The 11998-nt window shown below is 43.7% G+C and overlaps 1 protein-coding gene across 3 annotated transcripts in view; it reads left to right on the forward strand.

The window, feature by feature from the left end:
- The window catches only part of SMOC1 (SPARC related modular calcium binding 1), a 255578-nt gene extending 244231 nt beyond the window's left edge, over nt 1-11347 (forward strand). For all 3 annotated transcript variants that reach the window (XM_063947205.1, XM_063947206.1, XM_063947207.1), the window contains 2 exons: nt 2164-2217; nt 10930-11347. In XM_063947205.1, coding sequence (XP_063803275.1) covers nt 2164-2217; nt 10930-10946 — 71 coding nt within the window. In that variant the 3' untranslated portion in view covers nt 10947-11347. The remainder of the gene's footprint in view (nt 1-2163; nt 2218-10929) is intronic.
- The last annotated feature ends 651 nt before the right edge of the window (nt 11348-11998 follow it).

The raw sequence follows: 11998 nt of genomic DNA on the forward strand, positions 1-11998 counted from the left end.
GGAGCCCAGCGTGGGTGTCCGGGCGTCCACCCGACAGGTGAGATCACCCCCCTTCCCTCCTCCTCTTCCTCCCCGATCCCGGACTGACAGACATTCCTCCGCAGCCACAGCAGCATGGCGGCCACCTGGGCAGTGGCAGAGCTCAGTGATACAGTGTATCATCCCGGGGTGACTGCTAATTGCCCCATTACCGGGGGGAGGGTGGGGGGCTGTCATCAGGGCACTGGTTGTCGCTCAGTGTAACTCTTACTATTAGTCAGCGTGTGTTTTATCTAGTCTCTCCTATCCAGATCTGTGACTCTATGACTCAGAGCTGCTAGCCACGCCCAGCCTGGTCTCTCCTATCCAGATCTGTGACTCTATGACTCAGAGCTGCTAGCCACGCCCAGCCTGGTCTCTCCTATCCAGATCTGTGACTCTATGACTCAGAGCTCCTAGCCATGCCCAGCGTTAGCAAATGAGTCATAGAGTCACGGATCTGGACAAATATATAGGAGACCCTCATTTTCCATTTTCAGAATCAGGAGTATAATTAAGGGCCACGTACCATTTGGCATTGTTTATTAAAGGGATTGTCTACTTTTCAGATACCACCACGGTAAAATAACAACTCTCTCTCATGCAGCAAATGGGGATCTCTCCCCAGGTGCCATACCAGTTACCTGGTAGGTCCATCTTAAAATATGGGCACACTGGGCAGCTGACCATGGCCCCACCATTCTAGGGGCCTTCAAGCAAGGGAGGGGCTGATGCCTCCAAAGCTTCTTGGTAAGCTTGGATTGTGGGTGGTAACTGACCGTTTTCTGGGAGTGTCAGGGAAAACGCAGGCGTTCCCAAGCATTTTCTGGGAGGGTGTGTGACGTCAGCTCCGGACCCGATCAGCCTTTTCTTTTTGCATACAGGAGTAAGTCCTGCACACAGTGGCAAAATCATTCGATGGTGAGTGAGGTGCGAACAGATTTGCAGCTGTCCGCTGATTGAGGGATATTTGTAGCTCGGCGTACACATAGGATCGCACACTTGCACAGCGAATTTACACTCCCCTTGGGTGGCGACTATCTGATCGCAGGGCCGCAAAATTAGCAGCACAGCAATCAGGTCTGAATTAGGCCTTAAGTCATCTTCTAACATATCCAAAAGTTTCATTGCAAGCCTGGGTCTGAACTGAAGTAAGGTCTGCAAAAGGTAACTATGGACATCAAGGAAGAGGTGAGGGTACAAAATAGCCTTTTCATCTTACACAGGAAGTGCACACAGTGTCAGACTGCGGCATGGAGGGCCCACCGAGGAAATGCAGTGATAGGGGCCCATACTTAGAGGCTTGGCTAACCAGTAGTGCATGTTCTGGGCCCCTTGATACATATATATAGCAAATACCGCTAGTTGCATGCATGATAATGTACCAGATTAATAACACTGTAGAAAGTACACCATAGTCCTGTGCAGTATAATGTAACATATGCATAAAGGCCCTCATTCCGAGTTGATCGCACCAAGCAACTTTTTGCTGCTGGTGCGATCAACTAATCTCCGCCTATGGGGGAGTGTATTTTAGCATAGCAGCGGTGCGATCGCTTGTACAGCCCTGCTATGCTAAAAAATTTTCACTCAAAACTAGACCAGCCCTGGACATACTGACCCTGTGCAACGGATCCAGCGATGATGGGGACGGCTTTGATGTCACACCTCCGCCCTCCGTTCGCCTGGACACGCCTGCGTTTTACTTACCACTCTCCGAAAACGGCAGCAAACGGTAAGTTGACACCCCGGAACGCCTTCTTGCTGTCCATCGTCTTGCGGTCACCGCTTTCTTCTCTGTCAGCGTCGTTGAGAGGTCGCCGGGCAATGCGCACACCGCGCATGCGCATTCCAGACCCGTTCGCACTGCAGAGAAGCACCACTGTGTGCGAACGGGTCGGAATGACCCCCAATGTGTAATTCAAGTGCAAAATCTGATCCCTAGAGGAGGGGGTGGGGCCCACCGGTGGTTTCCCCTGTACCACTGTGGGCCAGTCCAACCCTGAGTGCACAAAAAGGGAATCAAATTGAGTTTTGTGTTTGGTGTGATCTTGGCTAAACCAAAATGTTTTATGTAGTGGGGAGTTCGATCATATATAAATGAACATGTCATTTTTTAAAAAATATCGTATTATTTATTTACAGGTACCGCTGCTGGCAGTTTTCCTCCTGGAAGGAGACCGGGGTCTAACCCTTTCAGTAAGTAATAAGTAAAACAGGCAATGTGCAAACACAGCACCACATTACTGTAATACAAAGACAGTGGGCGGTATTCAATTCTTTTCACCCCCTTCCACATCCGTCTGTTTCTGCCCTCGGGGGCGTGGTATCGTCATTTGAACTCACTACCCCCGGGGCGGCAGGGAAGTGAGGCACCTAGCCCTTTATGCAGCTAATCCAGATTACTATATGTGCGATATGCGCGACAACGGGGATCATTTTCTAGAGGAGACTGTGCGTAATATATCATTTGAATACCGCCCACTATGGTGCTGTATGCTTTGTTTCAGAGGTACTGGCTCTGGAGCTACCATTATACAACACATGCCCTTGTCACTCTATGGACATAATGACAATTGTAGTTTTATATAATGACCAATAATGGGATGAGATTAGCAGAATTCAAGAATACAGATATAAATGCTAGCACGCTGTGACTAAGGGTTGATGTAATAACGCCCGAGTTTGGCAGACGTGCGGGATGCCGGCCGAACTGAGACTTTTGTTAATGGGGCAATCACATACAAGTTGGGCCGGCATCCCGCAGGACTGCTGAACTTGGGTGTCATTACATCCGGTCCTAAGTGTAAGATGTAAAGTGGAGAAGTTGCCTATAAAAACCAATCAGCTTCATTTCAAAGACTGTTCTCGATAAATCACACTTAGAAGCTTATTGGGGTGCTTCATCTCTCACCATGGCTTGATAGATATCCCCCTTAGCAGTAAATAGAGAATAACCATTGTTCTCCAAACCATAGATCTACAATACCTAGGTAAACAGTCAATAGGTCGACAATATATGGGCGACATGCTTTAGGTCAACATGTACAAAAGGTAGACATGGTGAAAATGTCGATATGAGAATGGTCATCACAAGTTGTTGTTTTTTTTTTTGGGCCAAACCTTGTATATTCCGTGCTATGTGACCACCATCAGTACAAACGTGTACCTTCACCACTCTTCAGGCAAGTTGGCTCGCTTCACCCGACACAGATTACTATTCACAATAGGTGTCACCGCCACATTGATAGTAATTGAAGCAAATGTTAAGTAAACATGTTAAAAAACAAACAAAGCATGCGTCGACCATTGTGAGCCGCCCATTGTTATGTTGGTGATCTCTCAGACGTATACCGCACAGAGGGGTCGATCTTATTACCCATGAAGGGTGCGATGTGGCATTGAAACAGCATTTAAATGCTGGCAATGGCACCCGATCTCGCACCCTTAGTGGGCTGATTTTGGGCTGATTTCGCACCAAAGGGCTCTGAGCCCTATGGGGCAGCGAACACTTTTGTGTGAATTCGGGCTGCCGTAAAGTGCGCCCGCTGCCGCAATGATTTGCACCCGTGAAATCATTGCATCAAATAGAATCGACCCCAAAGAGGGTAATCCTCTTTCCCTTAACTAGTGATCTGGTGTGCATAGAGAAGGCCGCTGCCCTGTATACTTACATTTAGAAATAGGAGTAGGGTATGTCATGCAGAACACTCCAGGTAATGTGTGTTTCATTTGGTGCACCTTGGCTGTCCTTGGAATTTTCTTTCTCAGTAAATGATTTAGCAGTGCTCCTCACAGTGACTGGAAATAGGAAAAAAAAAACTATGAAAGAACACTCAGCAATTACTTATTTTTTCTTTACGGTCTTTGGAAGTTTCTTGACAAGTTCCTGGATAACAGATATATAGCACCTATGCACTCATTGTGGGGCATTCATTTTTTGGACCAGGGGCCAAGTCCCAGTGTAAAGTCAATCTGCGCCCCTGGGCAAAGCTTCAGCCTAGCGCCCCCTAACCTGCGAACCCCCACCACCACCACTGGAGGGGAGATGCAGGTGGCCACTAGGTGGCCTGGGGTGAATTACATCATGAATTGCTTCGGGATTCTGGCGTACATACATAGACACATAGGGGGGAATTCAAATGTTTTTGCTACATGATTTCAGTGCTGCCCTCCAGTGGCCGGCGCCCCTAGGCAGCAGCCTAAAGCTGCCTAATTGTAGAGCCAGCCCTGCCTGGGACGCTGCAATATTTGACTGCTACAGTTTTAATTGTAATTTTGTGCAAAATAACCTTAAAGGAAGAAATAGCAAATGTTTCTCTGTATTACTACAACAAAGTTATCTACATGAAATAGAAAAATCTGATGTACGTCAGGCACAGATCTCAATAGTGTAGCAGCGCTTCAGCAGAAAAACTCTTGATTGTTTAATGTCCATTGCTACCCCAAGGGAACATCTAGTAACCAATGAATGATGACATTAGAGCATCAGCTCCACATGATCACACTTCCTGAGCACCGGCTTAATTCTTGAGTGGCTGTCTATATAATTAGTATAGATGTGCAGCGGACACTTTTCGGGTTTTGTGTTTTGGATCTGGATCTCCGCTCGTGTTTTGGATCTGGATTGGTACAAAACCACCCTTTCGGGTTTTGGTTTTGGATCTGGTTGTTTAAAAACAAATAAACATAAAACAGCTAAAATCACAGAATTCGGGGGTAATTTTGATCCTCCAGTACCCCTGGAGAATTACACGGCACAGCAGACAGGTATCAGCACCCCTGGACTTTAATGGCAGTGGGGCAGCACCCCTGGACTGATAGGGCAGATGGGCAGCACCCCATATAGGGCAGTACCACTGGAATGATGTGGCAAAGAAAAGACGTGCAAGATGGAATTGTCCTTGGGCCCTCCCACCCACCCTTATGTTGTATAAACAGGACATGCACACTTTAATAAACCAATCATTTCAGCGACAGGTTCTGCCACACGACTGTGGCTGAAATGATTGGTTTGTTTCGGCCCCCACCAAAAAAGAAGCAATTAATCTCTCCTTGCACAAACTGGCTCTACAGAGGCAAGATGTCGTCCTCATCCTCAGACCCCCCCCCCCCCCCTTCAGTATTTACATCCTCATCCTCGCAGAGAAATAATATTCAAAGGGACCACATCATTTAGGTGTCAGTGGACTGCTTCGGCTATTCACAAAGTTTCTGAACTTGACAATGACTTATGATGAATGCGCTACAGGTGACATATAAGGGAGGATGTTCCTAGGTGGTTAACGTCCTTACCCGTACTTGTTATGGATTGACAAAGACAACAGATGGTTTGACACCTGTTGTCTGGAATTGTGGAAAAATGATTCCACACCAAAGAGGTGGCTTTTTTGGTATTTTGACCAGGCATGACAATGGGCTTTTCATCCCATGGCCAACAACTGTCTCCACTGTTGCCTTATTCAAACAAACCACATCACCATCAGAATCCTCATCGTCAACATCCTCCTCAGCGTCAGCTACACTGATATCCTCCTCATCCTGGTGTACTTCTACAGTGACATCCTCATTCTCAATATCAGCAACTGGACTGGCGGTGCTCCTCCCAGCACTTGCAGAGGGCGTGCAAATGGTGGTAGGACAGTGCCAGCACCCCTGTATTTTCACAACACCCCTGTAATTTTACAGTATACACGACAGGGCCAGTGTACATTTATTTTCACTGCACCCCTGTATTTTACAGCATACAGGGCCAGTGTACTTTTATTTTAACAACAATACCCCTGTATTTTTCCAGCATACAGGACCAGTATAATTTTATTTTAACAGCAGGACCCCTGTATTTTTCCAGCATAAAAGGACCAGTGTACTTTTATTTTAACAACAGCACCCCTGTATTTTTCCAGCATACAGGACCAGTGTACTTTTGTTTTAACAACAGCACCCCTGTATTTTTGCAGCATACAAGACCAGTGTACTTTTATTTTAACAGCAGCACTCCTGTATTTTTACAGCATACAAGACATGTCAGTGTACTTTTATTTTAACAACAGCACCCCAGATTTTTTATAGCATACAAGACAGGGCAAGTGTACATTTATTTTCACTGCACCCCAGAATTTTGACAGCATACAAGACAGGGCCAGTGTACTTTTATTTTAACAACAGCACCCCAGAATGTTTACAGCATACAAGACAGGTCCAGTGTACATTTATTTTAACAACAGCACCCCAGAATTTTTACAGCATGCAAGACAGGTCCAGTGTACATTTATTTTAACAACAGCACCCCAGAATGTTTACAGCATACAAGACAGGGCCAGTGTACATTTATTTTAACAACAGCACCCCAGAATTTTTACAGCATGCAAGACAGGTCCAGTGTACATTTATTTTAACAACAGCACTCCATAATTTTTTACAACATACAAGACAGGGCCAGTGTACATTTATTTTCACTGCATCCCAGAATTTTTTCAGCCAGCACCCCTGTATTTTCACAACATACAGGACAGTGCCTCTGCCCCCTGTACAACACAGTGACAGCCAGGACAGCAACACCCATGTACAGCTGCAGCACTCCTAACAGCACATGAAACACCAGTGACAGCCAGGGCAGCACCCCTAACAGCACAGGGACAGGACAGCACCCCTACAGAGCACATACTAACCCCACCCAACGCCACCACCCACTGAGAGACAGATGTCTGTCTCCCTCACTCTCCAAGTCCAGAGTGAAAATGATGAGCGGCTGTTTGTATGGAATCCAAAACCCGCGAGAATCAGATAGCGGGATGATGACATTTTGCCTCGTTCTGGTTTCCAATCCTGCAAGTTCACATTATGCAACACAGTACCCCCAATTCACATTATGACATACAATGTCCCCAGTTCATATTATGCCCCACTGTAGTGACTCCACTTCATATTGTGCCACATTACAGTGACCCAGTTCCTATTATGTAACATTGTAATGCCCTCCAGTTCATTTTATACCACATTACAATGGACAGGTCCAGGGGCTTAACTAGATATATTATAACTAGTTAAGCCCCTGGTAAAAGTTTGTAAGGGCCCCTATGTGCCACCAAATGATGAAATTTTTTTATATAACACATGTAACTGTGACAGGGAAGGTGGACAGGGAAGGTGGGCCCCTCTCAGCTCTGGGCCCCATAGCACCTGCATTCCATTCACCTATAGTAGCTACACCCCTGTATATAACACATGCAACGGAGACAGGGAAGGTGGCCCCTCTCAGCTCTGGGCCCCATAGCAGCTGCACTGCCTGCACCTATGGTAGCTACACCCTGTATATAACACACGTAACTGTGACAGGGAAGGTGGCCCCTCTCAGCTCTGGCCCCATAGCAGCTGCACTCCCTGCACCTATGGTAGCTATGCCCTGTATATAACACATGTAACTGTGACAGGGAAGGTGGCCCCTCTCAGCTCTGGCCCCATAGCAGCTGCACTCCCTGCACCTATGGTAGCTACACCCCTGTATATAACACATGTAACTGTGACAGGGAAGGTGGCCCCTCTCAGCTCTGGCCCCATAGCAGCTGCACTCCCTGCACCTATGGTAGCTATGCCCTGTATATAACACATGTAACTGTGACAGGGAAGGTGGCCCCTCTCAGTTCTGGGCCCCATAGCAGCTGCACTCCCTGCACCTATGGTAGCTATGCCCTGTATATAACACATGTAACTGTGACAGGAAAGGTGGCCCCTCTCAGTTCTGGGCCCCATAGCAGCTGCACTCCCTGCACCTATGGTAGCTATGCCCTGTATATAACACATGTAACTGTGACAGGGAAGGTGGCCCCTCTCAGTTCTGGGCCCATAGCAGCTGCACTCCCTGCACCTATGGTAGCTACACCCTGTATATAACACATGTAACTGTGTAAGGGAAGGGGGCCCCTCTCAGCTCTGGGCTCCATAGCAGCGGCACTCCCTGCACCTATGGTAGCTACACCCTTTATATAACACATGTAACTGTGACAGGGAAGGTGGCCCCTCTCAGCTCTGGGCCCTATAGCAGCTGCACTCCCTGCACCTATGGTAGCTACACCCTGTATATAACACATGTAACTGTGACAGGGAAGGTGGCCCCTCTCAGCTCTGGGCTCCATAGCAGCTGCACTCCCTGCACCTATGGTAGCTACACCCTGTATATAACACATATAACTGTGACAGGGAAGGTGGCCCCTCTCAGCTGTGGGCCCCATAGCAACAGCATTTCCTGCACCTATGGTAGGTATGCCCTGTATATAACACATGTAACTGTGACAGGGAAGGTGGCCCCTCTCAGCTCTGGGCCCCATAGCAGCTGCATTCCATTCACCTATGGTAGCTACACCCCTGTATATAACACATGTAACTGTGACAGGGCAGGTGGCTCCTCAGAGCTCTGGGCCCCATAGCAGCTGCACTCCCTGCACCTATGGTAGCTACACCCCTGTATATAACACATGCAACTGAGACAGGGAAGGTGGTCCCTCTCAGCTCTGGGCCCCATAACAACAGCATTTCCTGCACCTATGGTAGTTATGCAGCATTATATCCTGTCAGTTGTGCTACATTGTGGGCAATGGCTACCTGGTAAAAACTGTTTTAATATTATCAATATTTTATGGGGTTTGTATTTTGGTTCACATTTTTTAACAACTTTGTTTGCACATGCAAATTGGACATTGCTATCTCTCCTCCTATCTTTGCATGGTAATTACCTACTCGGTCTAAGCCAAATGCATGTTTCCTCATGTATCACTTATGTGACCGGTTGTCTAAATATACGACATATATGTAAAATTTAGTTTTCAGCATTCCCAAACAACAGCTTACTTCACCCTGGTGCCCTCCTAAGTCAACTTACGTGACCCAACACTACATCAACAAGCAGGTGGCACTCATGGCGTATCTAAAAGATGATTCAAATTTCCCAATGGTGTTACTTGGTCAACATTTCAATCCCTGTGGGATGTTTTATCAAGAAGATGTCCTTGATAAAATTCCCACAAGGTTTGAAATGTAACACCAATGTGTCATTTGGCCCATCTCTTTGAAACCCCATGAGTACTGCCTGCTCGTTGCTAGCTATATATATATATATATATATATATATATATATATGTATGTTTGTGTATATATATATATATATATATATATATATATATTTGGAAAAGCAGATAGGATCAAAGCGACCATAGGTGGTACAAATTCTAAGTGACTATACAAAGGTTTTTTTCAAAACAATTAGGGGATTTATTACAACGAACGTATAAGACAATTGCACATAAAAAAGTTGTACATAAAAAGATATCGTATGAGAATGTTTTAAAAACCGTTATCAAATTGCTTAAGAAACATTACAAAGGGCACACAAAAGATAAGAAAAAAATGGTGCTAAAAAATTTGTATACTAAAAAGGGAAGTCAGACCAGACGAAACGCGTTGGGTGATTCCTGCTACTATTGAAATCCTCAGTTAAGCCTTTTTTTATATACCGAATTTTTTACATACATGAATTTTTTTTATATAATTTCAGAGTAATCGGTTGCTTCTATTATTTCTCATTTTTAGTATACAAATTTTTTAGCACCATTTTATTCTTATCTTTTGTGTGCCCTTTGTAATGTTTCTTAAGCAATTTGATAACGGTTTTTAAAACATTCTTATACGATATCATTTTATGTACAACTTTTTTATGTGCAATTGTCTTATACGTTCGTTGTAATAAATCCCCTAATTGTTTTGAAAAAAACCTTCGTATAGTCACTTAGAATTTGTACCACCTATGGTCGCTTTGATCCTATCTGCTTTTCCAAATTTCTACTTATCCTGCACACGTACAAGTGCGGGTTTTACTTAAGATCTAGCAGACGCCCCATATACAGAGGGGAGTGGTGTATTAGTGACTAGATGTTTTTTGGGGTACATCCATAAACGACATACTGTGAATAAATCTCTCTACTGTATCTTTGGCGCTGTTAGTTCACCCTATACATATATATATATATATATATACACATCCACAGTATGTCGGCACTCAGTGTATAGGTATCCAGCTGCTCCGGTGCCTCTCAAACAGATAAACATCCAGCAAAGAAAAGATGGCACTCAGAGACTATTTTGAAATGGTGAAAGAAGATAACTGTATTGAGATGTTACAGCATCTCAATACAGTTATCTTCTTTCACCATTTCAAAATAGTCTCTGAGTGCCATCTTTTCTTTGCTGGATATATATATATATATATATATATATATATAAATATCGACAAGCTTGGGGTTTCAAAAACATGAGTTTATGTTATAGATTTATCTTACTATTTTATATTATATTTACACAAACATAGTGTACAGTATTTTTTTGTTCTTCCATCATTCCAATTCTGCAGCAAAAAAAGAAAGAATACCCTTAAAACCCTTAAAAATGACTCTAAAGGAGTCCATACATCAGCAATCGATTGGGGCAGTTTGGCAATTTGCAGACTATTGTGCACATAAACCTGCAGTGTATGGAGTCAACTGATCGCAGATTTTGGCCACAAATCGATTGGGATTATTAAATCAGGTTTTTCAACATGTTTAATTTCACAGATCAATTGGGACTGCAGGTTGTTAGTGTATGGGCAACAATCAGCAGATCTGCAGACCGTTTCTATTAAACTGATGAGTCTTTCAAGATTGGTAGATCTGTTTAATCGAAAATGATCTGCAAATTGCTGAAATGTATCTGTAATGTATGGGCAAGTCAGATGGATTGGGGTTACAATATATCTGGAAATAAATCACAGGATCTACAAAACAATAAATTGTGTTTGCTGATGAATGGGCCTCTTACTGTTTTGAAGCTTTCAAACTCAACAAGAAAATAATCTAGATGTGTTATTGTGTCTTCTTGCAGTAGGTCGCCTAGTGTAAAGATCCATACCCACATAATATGAAGAGTAAAGAAGAAGACGGGCCTCATCACATCCAACCAATTACGGATGCAGCCAATGGAGCTCTCAACATTTGCACTTTTAAGTGGACTTTATACATAAATTAAAAAAAAAATCCAAGAAGAGTTTTTTTTTTCCTTTTAGATTATTTTAATGAAGAATCTGCTACTGACAAATTAGTAACTGAACTCATTGTGACTCTGGATAAAGAAAGGATAAAGAAAGGAGATTGTGTATATAATTGTATATGTAAATTGTACAGTCCCATTTGTACAGGTCTTAACACTTTTGTCTTTTAGAAGATTCTAGTGGGCATCCTGTCCATTTTTGCTGATTTTTCTATTGTGACTATAGCATTCGTGTTTGTTTTTGCTTTTGTTTTGTAAATTAAAAATAATTCAATAGATAAAATGAGGAAGTTTTTATCACAGATTCTTCTAGTATACAGCGTATTACATCTACTGTACAATAGCAACTGTTGCTATATGATTTACAGTTTACCACTTCATTGCAAAAAGAAACTATTCTTACTGTGGATAATTGTTGAATCTTTATATTTGTGAATCTGGTCTGTACCCTTACTTTATGAAGATTTCTCTGCATTATTTCTACAGCATTTACTTACAAGTGTTTAGGGTGCTACCGTCAATAGTCTCTAAATATTAGAAACAGTTCAAAGAAGACATGAAGTGTTACTTTCATAACATTGGACCTGATCCAGGTTTGGTTGTAGTAAGCAGAGCTGCTGCTTCATTATAAATCAATGAGGTAGGTAGTGAACCATGAGAGTACTGAATCACAGAGACCAATAAAATTGAGAGTTTGAAAGAGGAATGGGTGATTGACAGTGTCAAGGGCAAAAGCTAGAGAAGGATGAGAATAGAGAAGTGGCCATTGGCTTTGGCAATTTGAAGGTCCATAGGAGACCATAGTAAAGACAGTTTCTATAGAGTGGAGGGGATTGAAGCCAGACAGAAGAAGCTCAAGAAGAGTGTGGCAATAGAGGAATGAGGTGAAATGAACATAATCAAT

Source organism: Pseudophryne corroboree, chromosome 12 (genome assembly GCF_028390025.1).
Source record: "Pseudophryne corroboree isolate aPseCor3 chromosome 12, aPseCor3.hap2, whole genome shotgun sequence".
NCBI classification, from domain to species: Eukaryota; Metazoa; Chordata; class Amphibia; order Anura; family Myobatrachidae; genus Pseudophryne; species Pseudophryne corroboree.